The 22,673-nt window shown below is 41.0% G+C and overlaps 1 protein-coding gene and 1 non-coding gene across 2 annotated transcripts in view; one reads left to right on the forward strand and one right to left on the reverse strand.

Annotated features, from left to right (window-relative positions):
* ppp2r5b (protein phosphatase 2, regulatory subunit B', beta) overlaps positions 1-22,673 on the reverse strand; it is a 51,097-nt gene that overhangs the window by 24,606 nt on the left and 3,818 nt on the right. Inside the window, exon 2 of the mRNA XM_084924434.1 lies at positions 690-886. Within this exon, the coding sequence (XP_084780560.1) occupies positions 690-886 (197 nt within the window). The remainder of the gene's footprint in view (positions 1-689; positions 887-22,673) is intronic.
* On the forward strand, positions 13,369-13,450 carry trnal-aag (transfer RNA leucine (anticodon AAG)). Its single transcript has one exon. It is a non-coding gene; the product is annotated as a tRNA-Leu (tRNA).

Here is a 22,673-nt window from a genome sequence, read left to right on the forward strand (position 1 = left end):
TGTTGCAAGTCTAAGAAAGCTACCAGTATTTTTTTGGCAAAAGAAAGAACCTTTACATTAGATAATGTATCCTCCAAGCCCACATTTACTGTTAAGTATTTTCACACATAAACAAAAGCTAGAATAAGCAAGGGGATTAAATAACCAGCAGAATAACAGTTTTACTAGTTACGCTGCTATCCAACCACTTGTCTCCACTAATGATGTTTCAAGAGATAAATCGTTCACTCCTGTATGTAAATGATGTTATATATATTTTAGGCTGATATCTGTACACATCTGTTGTTATGCTGGAAATGGGAAATAAATAAATTCCCTGGTGTCTTTGTGTTCCTACACCTCTTCATTGTGCAGAGCTGTATATACACAGTGCTGATTTCTGTCTGCGTCACTGCACAATTAACCAGTAAGCAAAAGGGGCGTGCCACATTAATGCTGTTCAATATTTAACTGTACTTGGAGTGCTTTAAATTAAGTACTATGTACGAGGTGATGTCTTAACGTCACCCTTGTTTTAAGGGATTTTTATAAGATGAAAGAAAAACAGTAACCATGTTTCCGAACGAATAAAAATTAGAGGAACATTTGTGCATCCTTTCAGTTATCTATGAGCTATGATCTTTATCTTTGGGCTGGAATTGTTTGCACTGGTGCATCATTTTAACCCCTAACCTCCCCTCCTACTGTACCATCTTTATAGCCTCCGGGTAGAGAGGCTCTATGAGGACTCCTCTGCTCGTGGCCACGCTCTCCACCAGCTCGTTGAGCGCCGCGCGTTTGATCTCCTTCCCTTTCAGGTCGGCCACGCAGTCCAGGAAATCAAACAGCACGCAGCACTGCTGCAGCTTCTTACAGAACAGGTCGTGCAGCTCTGCCACCGGGGCGTCTGGACAATTGAGAGGTAGGAAGAAAGAGAGAAAGCAAAACGTCAGACACGGAGGTTAAACGAAAAAATGCTCCCCTGTGTGTAGAGCGTAACGCAGGAAGCTGGGGTTTACGTATTGTTTGGCGCGGATCCTCTCTAAAAGCTATTGAGGGATAGAGAATATTACTCTACAAACACATCTGTACACACCCACGCATACACACACGACTGTCCACACACACACCTTCCTCCAGAGGGCTGTGTTGTATCTCACTCCTATTACCTGTCAGATTCATTCCTTAGACCAGTTTGTCACGATGAAACTACCTGCTGCTGGTCGTCACGTTGAAATCTCATGCCTCCAAAAACTCCACTTTTCACAGAAAAAGAGAAAGCGCCTGATGCATTTGGATTACTGAAGCCCTAACTCATACAATGAGTTTTAAATTGATTCCACAGGCCTGGGGAGGTGGGGAGGAGGGGTGCAGAGGTGCGAAACTCAATGCAGCCTGTAAAGCTTTATGCAAAAGAAAAAAAAACATTAAATCCACACAGAAAATAGAGAGCTGCAGGGTTTGACAGCAGCCCAATGGGAATGCTTGGTTTCTTTTTATGAGTAACCAGATGATTGATGACTCAATAGCTAAAAATAGCAGCAAAAAATCCACATGTAAGTGAGATGTACGAGAGGCTTGCACTGAAAGATAATAAACAAATCGATACGGAGAAAAATTATGTTAAAAAAAAACTAGTGCAAAATACTAAAACAACTCCTCTGTGCTAACATGCTAACAGCAACAATGTAAAAATGCTAAGGTGTCATAGGATGTTCATGTAATGGTTTTGGACTTTGGGTGTATTCAATTCCTGTCATTTCTTGTTTTATGATGTAACCCCTGACTGCAATATTTGTAGTTTTTTCTCCGTGTTTTTTGTTGAATGTGCTGACCTCCTGCACGTGTATGACTTCATCCTCAATTAAAGACGTAGATATGAAAACTTTTTACTCCAGAGTTTGCATCCACTTTTTTGACTACATTTGATTACAGTCAATTTAGTTTTGTCACAACAATATTTCTTTCAAAGCAATTTATATTGTAAGGTAGAAGCCTTACAGTAAAACTGAGAAAAGCCCAACAATCAGATGACTGTCTGTGAGCAAGCATTTGGCAACAGTGGGAAGGAAAAACTCCCATTCAACAGGAAGAACCTCCACCAGAACCCGCCTCCGGGAGGGGCAGCAACATTTTTAAAAAATCCAACTGAACCAGCAGCTAAAATTTTAAAGTCTAAGGAGCTTGGAAGAAAAAGCGTCTTGACTTCTTTAAGTTGCTTGAAGACGGTTCACCTCTCATCTGAGAAGCTTCTTCAGCTCAAAGGTCAAATGGTGGAGAGTCCCAGATCATCCCGGCCCTTCTGGCCTCGAGAAATCACATGATAGGGTGGTTAGGTTTTTGTTTGTTTTTTTTGGGGGGGGGGCACTCTCATAGGGCTTAAATCTGGGACTCTCCACCATTTGACCTTAGAACTGAAGAAGCTTCTCGGATGAGAGGTGAAACGTCTTCAAGCAACTTAAAGAAGTCCAGACGCTTTTCTTTCCAAGCTCCTCAGACTACAATGACCTGGATGACAGAACCTTCACAGACCTAAAACTTTAAAAATAACTAAGTACAGATACACTGGTCAGCTGACCAGAGACCAGAATCGGATGATTTTCGGCATGCTAAGAGAAAAGTAATCAATGCATCTGTAAATTGGTGTAAAATTACCATACTTAAAAACATATGGCATTTAATTGCATTTAACTGAACTGGTGTATACTGGTTACTCCGTATCCTTTCAGTCTGATATGTCCCATTAATCTCCCTCTGTCAGAGGAAAAAAATACAGCTTACCAGTGGCTGGGAAACAGTCTAGACTAACTGTGTTCGAAGGTTCGCACACCCACACACACAGCGGGAGTGGATTAATTTTAACCCTTCTTAACCCCCAGGTGGGAAGCACAGGAGGGATACGGGAGTGCTGACTAGAGCTCTTCCAAGCCCCAGACCCCTCACCTATTGTGGGCACACCACAGCCATCTGCTGCCTTTGGCACAGAGCTTCACAAGGATAGACGAGGACTGCCCTTCGCTTGAGGTGTGAGAACATGCTCTGTCGAGTCCATTTTATTTCATCGTTTATGCCCTTCTGTGTTTTCCATACGGTAATATCTCAGTCACGAGATCAGTGACCCAGGTTATCCGAATTTGCACTTTGGGGTTAGGATCAAGGTTACGTTTTAGAGCCTGGTCTTGTTTCTGCTCCATCTCCTGAGTAATCATTCCATCAAGCTCTTCATTCTGATGTTTCTACAACCTTCTTGCCTTCCATAAACACTAATGGCTGCGGTTGGGGCTGGCATCCATTGAGCTGCACTGAGTGGTCAATTTGTTCTTGAATTGGAGCCATTTCTCTGTGACTGGACAAATGTGTGAAAGCCAAGTTCGCACAATCTTCTGACTATTTGCGACGGGGAAAAAAGCGAGTGTGAAAAGTCCATGGGTGAACTACTTCTTCTGACAACTCGGAGAACAAATGCGAGTCTAAAAGTACAAACATTTTCATGTCGTTGACGTGAAGACGTGTCCCACCGCTCCACTTTTCCTCGCTCCTTCCTAATCTACCACCCCCTGTCCTTCCCATCTTTCCAATCTTCTCTTCTGACTCCTCAAAGCTCCACACCCCTGTTTTTTCTCCGTCCTCTCCCAACCTCTCCTCCCTTTCTGCTCTTCCTCTGTAGGCCGACTGTGAAGGTGAAATCTAATCCGTTTTTAATGGAGAGTAATTGTATGAAGATGTACCGTGCGGGACTGAGAGGAGGAAGGGAAAAAAACGAACACGGCAAGGTGAAAAGAAAAGGAAATGAAAAACTGCGTTTGTGCGCTCGTGCAGACAGGCAACGAGGACGGGAGGTGAGAAAAAGAGAGGAAGGATGAAGGGAATAAAGGGACTCGGTGGGTCGTGTGAGAGCAAGTGTGGGAGAGAGCAAACCAAAGAGCCGAGAAGAGAGGGGAAGTGTAGGGAGATGACAGCCACAGACGGAGCGGCTGATGTCACCCCGTCACGCCGCTTACAGGTTGACGGTGGTTAGATTTAGAAAAAGAACTTACAAGGATACAAATTGAATACACAATGAGACGGCAGACGGATCAAACTGAGGCGATAATGAGCGTGTTTCAGTTTTTTGCAGGTCACTGCAGACTCGCTTATTCAAAGCATCTTTAATATCGTGTCAGTGAAGCCATTAGAATATCAACTAAGGATCTTAATCACACTGAGTCACTTGTGACTGAGCTATTTTCATGTTTTCTGACAATCCAAATTGGCCGTGCTCTGACTGTAACACCGCTGCCATTAAAAGCAAGCGGTTACATTTTATTTTTCGATTTAGTGCGTCTGTATTAGCTCAGGACATCCATCATCGACGTGGCACACACAGACACACACACCAGCGTTACATCACCAGCACACAAATATAATATATCCCTCAAAAATATTCCCAGTTACACTCATGTATTAGAGCCGGTAAGCTATCATTACTCAAAAACTGCTTTTCTAATACTTTTTTTTGCTGCTGGTCTTCGTACGGCTGCAAAGAGAACAATTTTTTTCAGACATGAGAAGAATAATTGATCAGTTTGGTCTTTTGAACTTCTTTAGTTTCCCTTTATATGTAACATTCTCAGCTTTAAGCTTTTTGCTTTGGTTTAACCTCATTTCCAGCGATAGGCTGGTATTTTGAGGGGAAACGGATCTAAATCCTGCTGAACACTGCCTGCCCATGACCAAAGAGTGAACAAAGTAGGCCACTTTGCAAATAAAGACCCAAACGTTTATCTCGGGAGAGGTTGGAGGCCAAAACAGAGCCAAAAGGAGAGTGAATATTTGTGTTGCATTTGTCAGGTGCACAAAAACATGTCCCCAGGGTCATAAATGCAAATGTAAACGCTAATGTAATCAGGCCACTGCTAGCAAATCCACATTAACTTTAGAAAGTAAGCTGCTTCCAAATGGAAAATTAATATATTACTGTACAACATCTTGTTGATTTTTATTATTTAATCCATGAATTAAAGTTTTAGAGTTCAGGCCGCAGTATGCTGTCGGGACAGATTCGACGCACCGTAGCATGGTAATTTTAAAAAGATTAAAAGTGTGTTGAAGATGTTGATGCCGAGCATGTATATTGTTCACATCTATCCTAAAGACAGGGACTGTAGATAAGATACTAAGATAGAAATGTTTCATCACAGGACGAAGATGTTCACTCTGTGTAGCTGTGTGCGGGTGGTTGTTTAGCTCAGAGGCTAGATGCACATGCAACCACACAGCCAAAAACAGCAGCTTGGGTTCAATCCTGTCCTAAGTGTCTCTGCTGTCTCTCTTTCTTTCAACATGTTTTTTAACAAAGCTGAAAAGAATAACTGTGTATTCATTTGCAGTAATCATTCCTCTTAAGGAGAAAAGTGGGACCAAAACACACCAGCCAATTGCGATCACTTTCAGAGGGTCAGCGGTTCAGGTTTTCCCTTTAATGTGTCGCCCTTATCTTCACTACTATTGATGCACGATAAAAATACTTTCATATTAATTTTTAAAAATGCTGAAGGTGCAAAAGGAGTTGAAGGTATGAAAAAAGCAATTTAGTTAGAAAGTTGTAACAATAGCTGAACTAAAGTGATCAAGAGTTTATGTTCGGTTTAGGGAAGAAAATTTAATTAATAAAGAAGCAGTGCACAGTTTATGGGATAAAAGCTCACATATGATGTGAGAATGAAAATTAGGATCATTTTACTGATACACAGAAGTTCATTTGCACATAAACTGAAAGTCTTAAATAGCTGCCTCAAACAACTGGGCCACTATACCAAAATACGACCATTTATACAAAAGAAAGACACAATTACAAAATACAGAGATCTTTATGTGCCGAGGGGATCGCTTTTTCTCCTCAAATGCATTTTTATCCAAATCAGAGCAGCATCTTTGTGAGGTTTTTCCATTGGGAAATCAAAGAAAATTTACTGTCGTTCACTCATACCTGTGTGTATCATTTATTAAAGCCTAAAGGGTTAGAGTAACTAAACTGTTCTTTCTGCAGGTCAAAATACTGTTTTTATATGTATAATTATTTATAAATTCATATGATACACTTTCATTTCATGTCTAAAACATTCAGGTTCACACAGTGGAGCTGATGTTATGATTTTTTCTTGTTGCTAAAAAACACCTAAATAGGCTTGTGTCAAGTGCTGTTGTCATGCATCTTGTCATGTAGAGTTAAAAGCTAAATTCCTGATACAATTCAGCATCATTACAAAGCTCTCACTGTGTGGGAAGGCAACATGTCATAAAAATATAGTTTCATTAGTTATTATTAATCTTAGGCTTTCTTCCACACTTTGTTTTTGTCTTGTCTTCCTCCCCTCACACCCCCAACTGGTGGTGGCAGATGGCTGCCCCACCCTGAGCCCGGTGCTGCCGGAGGTTTCTTCCTGTTAAAAGGGAGTTTATCCTTCCCACTGCCACCAAGCTCGTGCTCAAAGGGGATTGTCTATCCCCTTTGTCTTCTTTATATATATAAAGGCAACTCTTGTTGTGATTTAGAATTGAAGTTTAATTAAACAGAAAAAAAAGGAATCTCCTCAAAGGTGCTTGATCCGGAGTCAACACTGCATTTGTTGGGCTCTAATTTTATCATCATTGTGGAATCACATGTTAACAGTTGTAAATTTGCTTTGTGCATCAGCAGCAGGGTGGTGATAGTGTATCAGATGTTTACCATGAACGAACGCATGACCTGAACAGATCTGGTCATGAAGCCCACAGGCACGGATGATGTTTTAGCGAAGCTGAGCCATTTTCCTTTAAAAAGGGTTTGTTGACCATAAGAGAAATCTCCAGCATCTGCTTTCCACACAGAGAGGAGACACGTTCGGTGGCCGATTAAGAAAAGACGATGGACCACGGAGAAGGAACAGACAGAATGTGACGTAGAGTAAAAATGTGAGAGGAGGGTAGGGCTGATTTGGTAACGGGAGCATTAAAATGTAAGAGCACGCCGCAACACCATCAAAACACAAACACTCACATACCCCCAGCTGCATGCGACTAAATATAGTCCTGCTGGAGAGCGACACAGAAAAGAAGGAAGAAGAATCTGGGGAGGAAACAGGAGAGAGGAGAGGGGAGCGGTACAGGGTTAAAAGATGACATCATCCCCTTCCTCCTCATCCTTCTGCTTCTGTCTCGCTCATCTATCCATCGATAGGTTCCTCCCTTCATTTTTCTCCTCTGGTCCCTCTCTTCACTCATTCATTTCCCTTCCCTCCCCATCTCTCTGATGTTTTTTTTTAAATAAGCAAGTACAGCTCTGCTCTTTAAATAAGAGTCATTCTGTTTGGGGCTGAGTGTGTGACACAGAGAGACGGCAAGAGAGGAGGACAGTTTCTGTTTTAGCTACCATGCAAGCCGCCTCTGCAGCCCTGTCATTAAGCGCACACGCTCAATGCACAGATAAAGTGACGCAGAGAGGAAGATAGGATGGGGAGGGAAGGGAAGAGGGGGGGGGGGGCAGAAAGAGGTAGAGGGAGATAAAGCAGAGAATGGCACAGTTATAAATAGTAGAAGGAAGCTACAGCAGCTATCAGAGCTGAGACACCATGCAGTGTGTAAAAGTCCGGGCGGTATAAATGTCACCTTAAGGGGTTTAGGTGACGCACTTTAAGTCCATCTCTAAATAATCTAATCCTCCTGAAACACACGATCTGTCCACATCGTGGCAAACTGTCAGGGAAACATGTGCAACATGTATCTTGCTCATATAAACAGCATGATTAGGAAGATTAATGAGAAGCGAGGGTTGCGATATGCGATTAGACGTCCCCCGTTTTACGCGTTTTCAAGAAGACTGAAGTGTAAACAACAATTTATCTCCCAGGGAAGCTCAGGACCAGTGATCCTGGTGCTTTAAATTAGAGCAGGAAATACTTGGAAGTTGTCATTTGGTGACGGTACTGAGAATTGGTAATGAGACCAGCTGGGTATTAGCATATAAGATGTAAATAGTGTTGTATGTACAGACTGTTAGAGGCAATCGAGCCTATACTGGCAAACAGAAATGGTTAAATAAATGTGGTGTTTTGGGGTTTTTTTTTGCTCTTATTATATTCCTCCAAGTCAGCTCAGATATCAGAACCGCTTTTCATGAAATTTGGTGGCATAAATGTGGTGGAAGGGTATTCCAGACGTCTGTTCTCCAGTTTCTCCATCAGGTGTCCAAACTACCTCAGCTGGCTCCTTACAGTCTCCGCTCTAATTCATCCCAAAGGTGTTCTATCAGGCCGAGGTCAGGACTGTGTACTGGTGCGCAGTCACAAAGTTGGGAGCAGGAAACTGTCCAAAATGTCTTGGTATGCTGAAGCATTGACAGTTCCTTTCACTGGAACAAAGGGGTCGAGCCCAGCGAAAAATAACCCAAGGCCATAATCCATCCTCCTCCAAACTTGGCGCAAAGCAGTTAGACAAGTACTGTTTCTCCTGGCAACCGCCAAACCCAGGCTCGATTGTCACATGGAGAAGCGTGATTCACCACTTCAGGGAACACTTCTCTGCTGAGTCCAGTGGTGACGTGCTTTACACCACTGCATCCGACATTTTGGATTGCATTTGCTTGTCCATGGAAACCCATTCCATGAAGCTCCCTATTCACTGTTCTTGAGCTAACCTGAAGGCCACATTAAGTTTGGGGTACCATTGGGTTTCTTAATTTTTGTAATTATCAGAATGATATGAAAGCTTTAAAAAGTTAATCAGATTTGTGCAAATGGATTATCTTATTTAGTTTATGATCTGCTTTTCAGGGAAATTGTACAAATCGTGGCATTAAATAAATGAATATATGAAATCGCTATTCAAACTTCCAGACTGCACTTGAGCTAATCAAAACTGTGACTGATTGTCACAAGTGTAAGTGGTAAGAGTAAGTTTTTGGGGGGCAGTTTAATTAATGTAGTGCTTATTTTCTGTCATATGTATTCTATATTGTTATTGTTCTGTATTGTAATGAATTCAGAATACAAGCTATCTTCTTGAGGCAAAAACTCAGGCTCCAAGGTGCTCTAAACTCTCAGTTTTAGACATTTTTTACTAGTTTTGGGTCCACATGACATCACTGAGAGAGGATATTCCTAATATGGTCATCTGGTCAGGTAAAAGTGGATTATTCTGAACTGTGAATCATACAAAGCTACTCTAGTTGAGTCTGAGAACAAAAATAGTGAGCTTGACATGAATATTAAAGGTCTAATTTAAGATAAAGTGAGATGTTTTGTATCCAGGAAACCAAACGGACTATTTATGGTGTTGTTCAGCTAAAACACCATGAAGAAGCATGATTGTACCCTACAAAGACTGACATGATCTTTAGGCAAGCTGATTTTGTCATCATCGTGGTCTGAATTTTTAATCGTTATGCAGGATGTTTGAAAGGTCAAAATAAAATTTACTATAAACTTTAGAAAGGATTGGTCTTGTGGCTTTTAAGAAAGTGACAATTATCTCTTTTTTTCCTATTTTTAGGTCAAATCATCGCTAGGACCTTCTGAGTGCCAAAAAACAAGACAAAATCATATTTATGTATCAGTAATTTCTGATCGTGCATGCTAAAGTAAAACGAAAAAAACGAGGTTGAAGTGAAGCTTGTTACTGAATAACAATGACGCCGACAGCCACATCTGAAGACCTGTGCTCCAAATCGGCATTATATTTTAATAGCGGCGGATATCAAAACACGCAGCGAGTCTTTATGCCGTACTCAGCCATTCTCTGTGTGACAAAGGCTGTGAAAGAAACCTCTGTCATGGCAAAAGATTAAGTAGCGCGCTAAGCCCATCTTTAAATAATCCAATGTTACTAATAATACACTTTTCCACCACAAAGCATAATGAACAGAGACCGACTGGGCGTTCAGACTGCGCGTTCACATCTGTTGTCTGTGATTTATTTATTTTTTGTTGCTTTGGTCATTACCTACGATCAGATTAGTCGCCATCAGGAAATGGATTTCTCATAAGGATCAATAAGAAACAAGCTATTTGAGCTGCCAAGCATCGCTACTCGTCTCCTTTCTTAAAGTCCACACTGGCGTTGAAGGCAGAGCGACTTTCAAAGATGTTGAAATTCTCCTTCCGAAACAGAATATTTGCTGTGAGAGATGTAAACACAAATTGGAGACGGTTAGTAAACAAATATGGGAGAAGGTTATCCCAGCTGGAGACATCCTCAACATTTGATTAGCAGCTTTCTGCGCTGCTGTTGCTGCTGCTTTTCACAAACAAGGAAATGTGATAAATGAAAAAAATCTCACATTTCTTGTCCTTGATTTAGGCCGAGCATGATTTTATTTTTAAAGCTGCTTGTGATTCATTGCAAACTGGGAGCAAGCTCCTTGCAGCGTATTTATTTAATATCTCACCCTTCTATGAGCATTTTCCTCAAAATGACCGTTCACGGCTCGGCCAGGATTTGATGACTCTTTGTTTGCCTTGCTTTGCACGTGTGCATATTTAATAGCGAAGCACCCGCAAAGGTTGAAACTTGCAGTGATTTAATCAGAGAGCTTATTTACCCGAGCATCGCTGTATTCCTTTAAGGATCCGCTGTTTTTTCAGTGACACTGTGCAGCGCGCGTGCTTATTGCATTGCTGGCCATTTCATTACATCCTCTCCCCTGCAATATCCTTTTTTTATTTTTTATTTTTTTTATCTCTACCGTCTCTCCTCCTCCACCTGCCAGCTTAATGCTCAGTCATTTCCTCTCTCCTCATCCACTCCATTTCTTTCATCATCCCCCTCACTTTCTCCCCCCCACGCTCCCTCTTAATTGATCTTAGACAGTCAGAGAGAGCAAAAACTACTCCGTGCCTTCTGTAACCCAATACCAAGGCCCATCCAGCTGGCCCTAACACACACACACAGAGAAAGAGAGAGTCATTCAATCGCCCACATGCAATCTGTGTGAGAAGGTGAATGTTTTACAGTAAACAGCACATTTAAAACAGAGCCTTCTGTACATTCATTATTTTAATGTGGACAAACACACAGCCCAGACAAGATAAAACACAAACACGTGAACACGGGGGCTGCTCATGTAGGGTTATGATACGCTGCACAGACAATATTTCCCTCGTTGACAGATACGGTATGTAGCCCTAAAAAAATGAGAGTAGCGAGGAAAATGAAATACACAAGCTAGCTTTAAATACTTAAACATGTGCTTTTTTTAGGGGAAATGGAAAATGTGGAGATTCAGAGGTACAGCCGGATAAAGTGCACCTCGGCTTAGCTCTTTGAGCTAGCACAGCACAGTTTTTCTGTCACATTCACTTGTGTGGCTAATATTAGCTAATATTTGTAAACCTTATAGATACTGTAAATATTATTGAATTATGGACATGTTTGGTTAAGTTTCTCTACTCTATGACTCCTCTGCCATAGTTTTATTCCACGGGTTAGTACATTTTGCCTTGTTAGCATTAGCCATCAATGGACTAGCAGAGCACCACTGATGTATATAAACACTCATCATGACCATGAATGTCACGGTAATTTGGGGCTTTTGAGGGTTTTTTTTTAACTGATTATACAGCAGACACCTTTGATGACTAAAAAACAAGAAGTGAGTGCAGAAGTCTGAATTTTGAATTAAATGTTCTCAAATCTACAGGAGTTTAATCAAAAGTTTAAAGTTTGAATACAGAATCAAATAGATAACTTTAATTAGATGATTTTGGTAGCCATCTGATCTTCTTGCGGATTGGTGGAGTTCATTTATTTTGTTGGTTCCCTGTCATGGACCAAGCTTTTAAACAAATTTTCAAGATTGCTGAGATCAGAATTTTGGACGGCCATTCCAGATGCTTAATGGGCTAAGTGAAGATTCAAGAGTCATTAGTCTAAACAATTGTCTACCTCTGTACCAAGATCTGGAAGAAGACCCAAAATGTCTCGGGAACAACTCAGGAACCATCAAAGCTCAATCATGCCATGAACTGGAAACTGGAAACTGCTAGATCACCAGCTTCACTGTCCATGGTGAAGCACACTTTATATCACCTGACAAAGAATGAAGCCAGTGCTCCAAAGTCCAATGCCAAATGCATTCTGGAGAAAGTTTGATGATAAGATGAGACAAAAATAGGGGTGAAGCTGAAGCTTTTAAACTTTAAGACTTAAGTACTAACCAAGCATGATGGTGGTAGCATGCTCTGGGGATGTTTGCTACCAGTGGTATTTGTACATCGCACAAAGTGGATAGAATAGTGAAGGAGGATTGTTGGCTCAAACTTGGATACAATTGGGTGTTCCAACAGAACAATGATCACAAACACACATTAATGCTGGTTTTCAAACAGACAAATCAAGCTAACATTAAGCTTCTGGAATGGACTTCCTAAATTCAACTCAAATCTATTCAAAATTTGATTTAAAGCCAGTTCTGTGCCAGGAAACCAGAAGATTTAAATGATCTCCACCAGTTCTACCAACAACAATGATCACATATCCAGCCAGAGTGCCACAAAGCATCGAGTTGGTCCAGCTGCAACAGGTGAGTGATTTTAACCATATATCAGTGGGGGTGCATGTATACATTTAATCCTGTATGGATTAGAGAAAATTCAAATTTGTGTGCCAATTCTATTTTTTTTTTTCAATTCACTAAAGATGGACGCTGTATGTTGCACCCTGGAAAAAGAAAAGTTCATCATGAAAATATTAAAAACCCAAAACTGCTATGACGATCACGCCCCTGATGAGTGTATGTTAACTTGTGACCACAACTGCAGATGCTGCCTTCAGGCTTGTGAGATGCAGAAGGTACGACCTCTTTCTATTAAAAAAAATACTTTGTGCTGCTTTGTGACGTTACAGTAAGAAAAATGAAAAACAGCCAGCAGACCAGTGAGTGCTACTTCACAGGTGCCAATATTATTATGACATATAAATCCTTTTTAAGCTACCTAAATGAAGTGAGTGTCTGACACTGAATTAAACTACCTTACGTCAGATAAAGCAGACAAAAAGAGATAAACTATATCAACAATATGCTGACAGTGAAATTGTCCTTTGACTAAGCTGTATGTGTTATTATGTTAAGTGATTTTAAATTATCTAGCAGAAGATAGGCATGGACAGCCATACTGAAGGGGAAATACTCCGAGTCACCTGCACCTCTTATAACAGAAGACTTCAACCACACTGGATACTGGTTTACATGACGTCAGTAATCCAGTCAGTTTTTACATGATACAGTTACTTTTTACGGGAGTAGCAGCTGCAACTGTGATTTATATTAGAGAATTATGATAGAATACGTATAAAAAAATTTAAAACTGCATTTTTATTTAACTACAATTCTTGTGTCATAGTTGCAGCATTTGCAGAGCATGCCTTAGGCAATGTGGTAGCGTGGCCGAGCGGTCTAAGGCGCTGGATTAAGGCTCCAGTCTCTTTGGGGGTGTGGGTTCGAATCCCACTGCTGCCAGTCTTTTCTTTTACATAACTTCCTTAAGGATCAATAAAATATTCTGATTCAAGGTAGAAATGCATTGTTGTGTTCTCAATCCACAGCTCTCTTAAAACAGAGAGACAGAAAAACAACGCAGCGTAGCCACTATGTTGCTATAAGTTTGCCCATTTTCTGCTACGTATTAACGCAAAGGTTTACACAGCTGCTTTTTATCTACACCTGCCGGTCACCGCATTAGGTACACCTGTTCAACTGCTCATTAATATCTCATCGGCCAATCAAATGGCAGAAACTCTGTACATATGATCAAAATGAGCTGCTGAAGTTCAAGTTAAGTGCTGATCTACTATATTTTCCCACACAACCATCTGTAGCTATATGGCAGAGGTCAGAGGAGAACAGCCAGACTGTTTTTATTTGACAGAAAGCCAATAATAACTCAAATAACCACTCATTACAAACAAGAGATGCAGAAGAGCATCTGTGAATGCACAACAAACAATATGAAAGCGTGTATCCATCCTGCCTCCTATCGCTGGTTCAGGCTGGTGGTATAATGGTACAATCGAGGTTCCGGTTGGTACTGTTATTGACCATTTTCATCCTTACATGACCACAGTGTACCCATCTTCTGATGGCTGCTTCCAGCAGGATAACACCAAACCAAAAATAATTTCAAACTGGTTTCTTGAACGTGACAAGGAGCTCACTTTGTACTCAGAGCCCTCCACAGTCACCAGATCTCAATCCACAGATTCACGTCACAGATCTGCAGTTACTGTGTGATGCTATCATGTCAACATGGACCAAAGTCTGTGAAGAATGTTTCCTGCAGCTTGTTGAATCTATGGCACGAAGAATTAAAAGTAGGGTTCAACCCGGTACCACTATTAGTACCTAATAAAGTACATTATAGAGCAGGGCGATATGACCAAAGATATTTATCACGATATACATTTGAAAATTTGCGATAACAATATAACTGACGATATAATTGACACTAGACAAAATACTTTACAACTCAAAAAAATCAATGTATTTTTACTTAAACAAGCAGCTGTTTTATGTGCATTAAAGTTATATAAAAAGTTAACAGTGCAAATGCAAATTCCTTGCTGACAGTTTAACCAAAAGGCATTTCCAGTGGAAATTGGCCGACATATCCTCAGCATAACCATGTATAATATCCACAAAACTTAAAGAGGTTATACGCACACAATACGGTAATATTATGTTGAAGCACAGTACGTATCACTCCGCGAGGCTCCTGCCTATGACAGCCTTAATGCTCTGACAATCCACCAAGCGGTGCGGCTTCGTAGCTTAGCAAAGTCGTATTAAAACATTTGACAGATCTTCGAGCGCCGTGTACCACATAAAATCGTTTCGAGGTCAGTAAACACAACCAGAATTCATACATAAGGCACACGGGAATATAAGGGGCACTGTCGATTTTCAGAAAAATCGAAGGATTGATTTTAAGTGTGCCGTATTTTACAAACAACACGGTAATAACGACGGCCCGCTAGCATGCTCTACCAAAAATAGTGCTTTGTTGTGTATCTGACGGACGAAAGCTAAACCAGTTCCACACCACTGAAGTTGCTGCATTTTTACAAACCAATTCTGGTTCATCCGTTTCATTTAACGATCCACTTTCGCCTTTCTCGTTCTCCGTTGCCGGCACGCTTTTTCCGCCATGTGCGTACGTAAACATAGGCACTGCGCATGCGCGTTTTACCCATATTCTATCGCGATATTTCATTTTCCTATCGTTGCCCAAAATTACACCGGTATTACCGTGAGCGGTATGATATGGCCCAGCCCTAGTACATTATGTCGTCTTGACCACACATTAAATACAACAGCCAAAGTGGCCGGTGAGTGCACATCACCAGCACGGTTTGCACTGAACCAGTGGAAAGAGTAAGACTGAACTTTTATTAGAATTCATCTTCTAACTCAAAGAAATGTCCTTATCCCATTAGCAGAGTGTGACGCTGCCAGATATTAACCTTTATTTATTTTTTAACTTCAAACACAGTAAGTCTCATACTGAACAAAACTGCAGTCTTTTTCTATCTACATAAGATACCATTTTCTTATTCTGTTAGATTTTAGCATCTTCTCTAAGATTTCAATATGAATGTCTGACGGCGTGTTTTTTCCTTCTAATCCCTTCATTGTTAGCCGTGAAAATGGCCCATTTTCGAGAACATTACGAAACACAAGCAGCAGTGTATTTTTGTACTTTCCAAATCAGCAGTGGGAGCGTTTGAAATGCATTTCCTATCAGAAGCAGAGGCACTAAAAAAGCATACTTCGACCTGGTAAAGAGCATTCAGTGGGCTGATAACATAATCAGGCAAATGAAACGCTGCTAAGAAGCACACTTGCAAAAAGACTGACTACCTACTATGCGGATGAGTATTTCTTATCTTAAAGGGGAACACGAGCTTCTAAACTATTACTTCACATAACCACTTATTCAAAACATGAAATCACATTCAGGTCTTCCTATTATCCCACAATGCATCAACTCACCATCTGTTACTCTGTGAAACAGAGTCTGATTGTTTGTAGCGCTTGTCTCATGTCTGCAGGGTGTTTCGTAGCTTTTAGAGCTGCTTAAATGCTACATCGACTGGCAGAATGTTTTTTGTTCAGGTACGGGAGATTTAACGCTCTCTAAGCTCACACAGCATCCTTTAGGGTCTTCAGTTATTTGAAGACACTCAGCAGCCCTTTGAAAAGCCACTGCTGCTGGCAGCCAGTGATGAAAATGTCAAGGACGGAGAACATCATGCATGGCTATTCGCCTATGAGAATATTTCTTTGGCATGGTTCAAATATCAGTGAGAAATGCCAACGCTAGTTTGCACACGGGCGGCTGTTAGCATGGAAATATGTGCATGCTGCAGTTTTGCTGCTTTCACATAAGTGTGGGAGGTAATAATAAACAACTAGGTATCAATTTTTGATGAGCAGAAATCCAACACCATGGATGACTGCAAGAAACAGCTGTGGTGAAACAAATGCTTCATTATTATTATTATTATTTTGCCCTTCATTTGCTGCTGTTTTACCAATAGGATGGTGAGCCTGACCAAATTGTCCTCGAACTGGGACGGCAAAACTAGAGCCTCTGGTGGCATTCGTTTTACAGGAATAGTTCGAGTATGATCATCTTGTGATTTCCAAATACAGATACATGTTTGCTTATGCCCTAATTTTAAAAGTAGAAAATGAGACATAGGGCAGGGCTTGAAGAAGAGCTTCGACCTTCCCTTTACATTGGCTCTCCTGTTGATCCATGTTTGGATTACATCATTCGCTACAGTCAAATATGCAATGTAAGCTGTAAAAGTGGGAGAGAATGAGCTGCTGGGCCGGGCTGAGCAGAAAGTCTGCTTTGTGTGTTTTCTCTTTGAGCCCCATGATCTCCCCGAAGATGCACATACAGTCACACACACTCAGACCTTGGGAACATTTTTCAGGCAGCTCAGAACATGATTGTTGATCTGCTGCATAGTATAACCACAATTTCGACTTTAACTTATTTATATGGCACCAAATGACAACAACAGTCGCCTCAATGCACTTTATACTGTAAGATAAAGACCCTACAATAATAGAGAGAAAAGCCTAATAATCAAGCAAGCACTTTGGCGACAGTGGGAAGGAAAAACTCCCTTTTAGCAGGAAGAAATCTCCAGCAGAACCAGGGTCAGGGAGGGGCACCCTCTGATTGGTGGTAAAACCTGAAAAAGACCTATTCCTAAACTCTAGCTCCTATCATGCTTATTTGCTATCTGGACATCACTTCTCTGTACAGTAATAACATTTGTCCTGCAGTGCAGGTGCTTTTATTTTCATTCACCATGTGGGCTTTTCTATTAGCACACATATTATTTCATTTTAACCAATCACTGTTGATATTTCTACCAGCAGCAATGGCACCTCTGCTTTGATGTTATTGCTCATGGTGTGTTTTGTTCTTCATGTCGATTCAGTCTGTTTGAGAAAGAGGTTGTGCGGATTGTACATGACCTACATGAATTACTGTAAATCAGACAAGAACGTAAGCGCAGTGGAAGCACAGGCCTCTAGTATACTGTACTATATTAAGTGCAACAGGAAGAAAAGTGCGAAACTTAGCTGCAGAGGGAACAGAGACTGAGTGGATGTCAAGGTCAGTGGATGTCAGGCCTGCTCACAGCAGTTGCAGGTTCCTGTTTTAATCTATGGCGACAGCTGGCTCAGTAATCTCAAAAATCATCCTGAATCACATATGTGCAAATTCTATTTGGTGTGGGAAAAGGCCACAAATCTTAATCACAAGTTTGCGTGTCTGCTGACTAGATGTCGAACAGGAATGTGACCTTAGTCTCGTTGGCCGGCCAGCAGCGACACAAGACCCGTGACCGAGGAGCTGTGCTGGTGTCTGTGGCCCCAGGGGAGAGCATCGCAACTGTGAAGGAGCATTGAGCTAACAGCCTGTTCTCTATTTAGGCAGGCAACTGCAGTGCACCTGAACAAATGGAGGACTAAAACCGGGACAAACTCAATGAGCACCCCCAGCTAATAATTCTGCAATCAAATTCTTCTATAATATGTAAAGAAAAAAATGCCAAAACTCTGGATCTGACTGGTGAATCCCTTTAGGGATATGTGCAATTAATTAGACGATTAAATATTTTTGCCCTCTGTTGGCACCAGAAATACTAATAGGTTAAGCTAATTATCCATATTCATTTATGTGCAACAGCAATTAACTGTTGTTCTTAGATGCCCCTAGCCAGCACTATAGTCTCGTCAGACAGCAGCACCACTCTCACTATGTGACAGGAAGTTGTATACAAGAAAGGTGGAAAGTGAGACGAATAAAAGCCTGGCAAAACACAGCTGGCATCTACCATACAGTCATTGTAAATGAACCTGAATCCATAAATCATGGAGTCTATGGTGCTAGCAGTGGTGTTGCTAATAGAGGTGGCAATCACATGACACATAAAATCAAATGTATCTAATAAAATATTGATATTCGGCGTCTATGCATTAATACAATATCGCCACACAAAATATTGCCATACCACGCTATATATCAGCTAGAGTAAAAAAGGATAATAAAAACAGTATGGCATGTCTACCAAGCAACTGACAAGTCAACGAGCCAATGAGTGCACAGCATCCCTCAGTTTCTCAGTCGGATCCACCCTCGCTCATCATGTCCGGTTTCAAAACACTGAGATGGAACCGGAAAAATACTTTTCCTGAAGCTTCATATTGGATTTTACTGACCCAGAGGGTGACGTTACGGTGACTATCCATTGTTATAGTCTATGTCACAGGTGTCGAACTCCAGGCCTCGAGGGCCGGTGTCCTGCAGGTTTTAGATGTGTCCTTGATCCATCACAGCTGATTTAAATGGCTAAATTACCTCCTCAACATGTCTTGAAGTTCTCCAGAAGCCTGGTAATGAACTAATCATTTGATATTGGTGTGTTGAAACAGGGTGATATCTAAAACCTGCAGGACACCGGCCCTTGAGGCCTGGAGTTCGACACCCCTGGTCTATGTGCTCTGCACAGCAGAAAGTCACAAACATGTTATCAGCATTTAAAAAAGCTTCGGTTATTAAAGAGGTTGATATAAGAGCTTCAAAGAGCTCAAATATCTACATGGACAATGTTTAACCTTTAATGGTGATTAATTTGATCAGTTCTTACTTTCTTACCAGTCAATTAATCTATATTTTTCACTCATTTTAGTGACTTGGTTTCCTGCAAAATGATTCTTTAGGATTTGGATTGCTCATCGACTAATGTATGGATGGGTGGTTAGGTAGGTAAAGAGCTACCATGTGTTGCTCACTTTCAGACTGATTCGGGTATTTTACAAAAGGAAACAGGGAAGAGAGGACCGCGGACAGTTAGATCCACTTGGCTATGTTCCCAAACCATTAACTCCCAGCGTCTTTACTGGACACCATCCTCAAGTGTTTTATAATTTTTTAATGCAATGATGAAAGTGTGGAGAGAGCGGAAAGGAAGGCAATGCTTTTACCGTGTCTAAAACATCGCTGATGCCGGTCTGTTGGCTCTGTATGTGCTGATATCCTGGTTCTCTGACTTTATAATCACCTGCTTTTGCTGAAATTGAACGGGATCTCATTTGTGAACGCTAATTATTGACATCTTTGCTGTTAAAGCTCAGTTTTAACAGGAGAATTTAGATTACAATGAAGCAGAACCACTCAAAACAAGAGCACGTGCTCATTGCAATAAAAGGGGTGTCTAATATCATGATTTCATGAAACTGGAACAGAAATGTGAGGTTGTGTCAGCTGTTCTTAAAAAAAGTATTCCTGGATCTTTTTTTAAAAAGAGTCTTTTACTAGTAAAGGATTTAACAAATCATAAATTTCACGTTTTAAAAAGGCGTTTCTATTTAGACCAAATGTCCTCTGCAGATTGAGGCAGCCGCTTTGAAGAACCAGTCCTAAAGCACAGCGCCCAGAGAGCAGTGAAATGCCTGTGTTTGTGTGTGAGTGTACGTGCGCACATGCATGCTGCAGGCCAACTATGAATACACTGTAAAAAAGGATTATAGGGACCCAGTATCCTTCACCCTTCATCTGTGGATTAATTGACTTTCTTGGCTGTGCCTGCTACTCTTTTATTAGCCAGTTCAGTGTTCCAGATCAGCTCCCTGTTTACACAAGTCTCATGTGTTTATCTCACATTATTCATCTTTAATGCAAAAAACCCTTCATAGCAGTCTTTAATTTGTCTGATTTATCCCTAACTATCTGAAGAATAATATTAATAACACTCCTTCATCTTGTAATTCAAGAAACACTTCGACGTCAAATCACCAGCCCTGAATCTCGATCACAAGTCAATACCTTGTTCAACAACACACTAGCAAGGTAGTTGCTCCCTTACACTAAAGTTTAACCAGTCTGTTTTACACATGTATTTATGTCATGTCTGTGAAATTCGCCGTAACAGTTAATATGACTGATTACAGCATCAGTATGTGGTGCTAATTATGGTCCATTGCCAGCATTTTTTAAAATCCAGCAACCTTAGATTAGCTGATACCTGTCTACACATCTAATAATGTAACTCATAAATTGTATGTTATATAAACTGCTTTAGCAGGTCTAGAACTGCTTCAAAATTGCAAGCTGCTTTGCAACCCACCTCCAAGTAGGGCTGGACAGCTGAGCTTTAATCTCAATCACAATTTTGGTTCATTAAAATAAATAAAAATGACTGAGCAATATTAAAACTGCATGCTCTGCCAACAAAACGCAAAGCAAAGGCAAATCAAGCGCTCCCTAAATCGGCGCCTGATACTGTGCCTGCATGTGCCAATCACAGCTGTTCCCTGGACCGCACAGTGTGGAGTTCCCTGAGCGCGCCTGACCTCCGTGATATGCAACAGATAACACAGCACTGACACAAAATTCAAATTTGTGGCACAGCAGAAGCTGAAGAGCTTGTCCCTTGAAGCAGATCGTCATCTGTTGTTTGGAAATAATTCAGATTTAGGGCAAGAGACGTTAACCAAGAAGAAATCATAAGGGCGCCACGTGGCTGCACTGCAAAGAAACACAAGTTAGTCAGCCGTCTAAAAACACGCCACAATCTGCAGCACGACCAGTGCACGAGGCCAAAGAGAAACGGCGCAGCATCCGACACAAACTCGCACGTCCAGGAAAAGGAGGCTTGCACAGCATGTCGACGTGTCAACACCACCCACAAAGATGAAGTCTGAACTGAAGTCAGTAAAGCAATCGCATCCCAGTTTGCAAGATATGGCACAATACGTGACCGATAATCAGCAAGTGACGACGACTTCAGCAAAATGGTCAAGACACTGGACAAAAAAGATGTTTTCGCCTTTTTCTGCAAACCTGCGCTGATGGCAAAGATCACAGGAGAAGTGGAAAGGCATACACAAGTTTCAAGTTTATTTTATTTACATTCATCATGCAGGCACCACGAATGTATTTTGCTTCTAGGAGACACACAAACACACATTCGTCTGCAAAGATAAACTCAGGACTGCAGCACAGTGTTAAAGTGAAGCAGCTCTGTTGATTTAATTTTGTATTAAGCTTTGGTACAATTTATATTTTATATTTTTCTTCAATGAGATGCTCTGAATTTAGATAAATAAAGAGGAGCAAATTTATTCTGCTGCAAAGGAATGCTGCAGTTTACAGTTTACATGACAGTGAAGTAAAAGCATTTTTGCACTATATTTAGTGATTGATATTGATCAAAATAACTGTGATAATCATTTCCCTCCATCCCAGGTGACTCAATAAAAGTCCAAATACAACTCAACTTCCAGACATTTGCTGTCCACCTCGCTACACTTGCTGTTCTTAGAGATCTGCACTGATTCTGGACTGAACTTTGTCTTCGTCTAACCCACAAAAAAAGATATTTTTAAGACAGATATATTTCACAGGCTACTCAGATCGCAAAGATGGAAGCTATGAATGGATTCCATGCTAAAAGGGACCATTAATATGGTCAGTGAGGAAATGAACCTCTCAGAGATCAGCTAACAGCTTGAGGAACTTTACATGATAATACTACAGATCGTGGATCGGAAGAGAGCAGAGGACTGGCCTGTTTAAGGCTTCTGACCTGAAAAAGACACGCTGTTAGATCATTCCTGCTGTCCAGTCATTCATAATCTCTGAACTCAGTTGAAAATGTTGTTTTTCATTCGGATTTCCCAAAACCTCCCTTTTGTACGTTTGCTATTTTACATTTAGTGACTCTCTTTTCACTGCAATGCCTTTTGAATACCACTAACGAGAGATGTGGCTTTAAGCCACTGAGAGTTTTTAGTGAAAATATACGGTTCCATGTGCAAATAAGTTGTTTTGAAGCAAAATCAAGCACATGTTTTAAAAAAGTCCTTGGTTCTCTATATTTCTGCTCTAAGCCATCAATCCATTCCACTGATCCAAATCAGGGTTGTGGGGGTGCTTGAGCCTACCCCAGATGCCACAGGGCGAGAGGTGAAGGACACCCTGGACAAACAAACTGTTACAAAACTAACACAGAAACAGCCACAGAGGCGGGGAGGTTAGCGCTGTTGCCCCACAACAAGAAGGGCCTATGTTCGAATCCAACCTGGGGGCTTTCTGTGTGAGCCAGAATAGTTGACTGTTGCTCAGCTTAAACACTGCTAAAAATGTGTATTTCTA

This window comes from Perissodus microlepis, chromosome 3 (genome assembly GCF_051167445.1).
Source record: "Perissodus microlepis isolate ML-2025 ecotype Zambia chromosome 3, ASM5116744v1, whole genome shotgun sequence".
In the NCBI taxonomy this organism is placed as follows: domain Eukaryota; kingdom Metazoa; phylum Chordata; class Actinopteri; order Cichliformes; family Cichlidae; genus Perissodus; species Perissodus microlepis.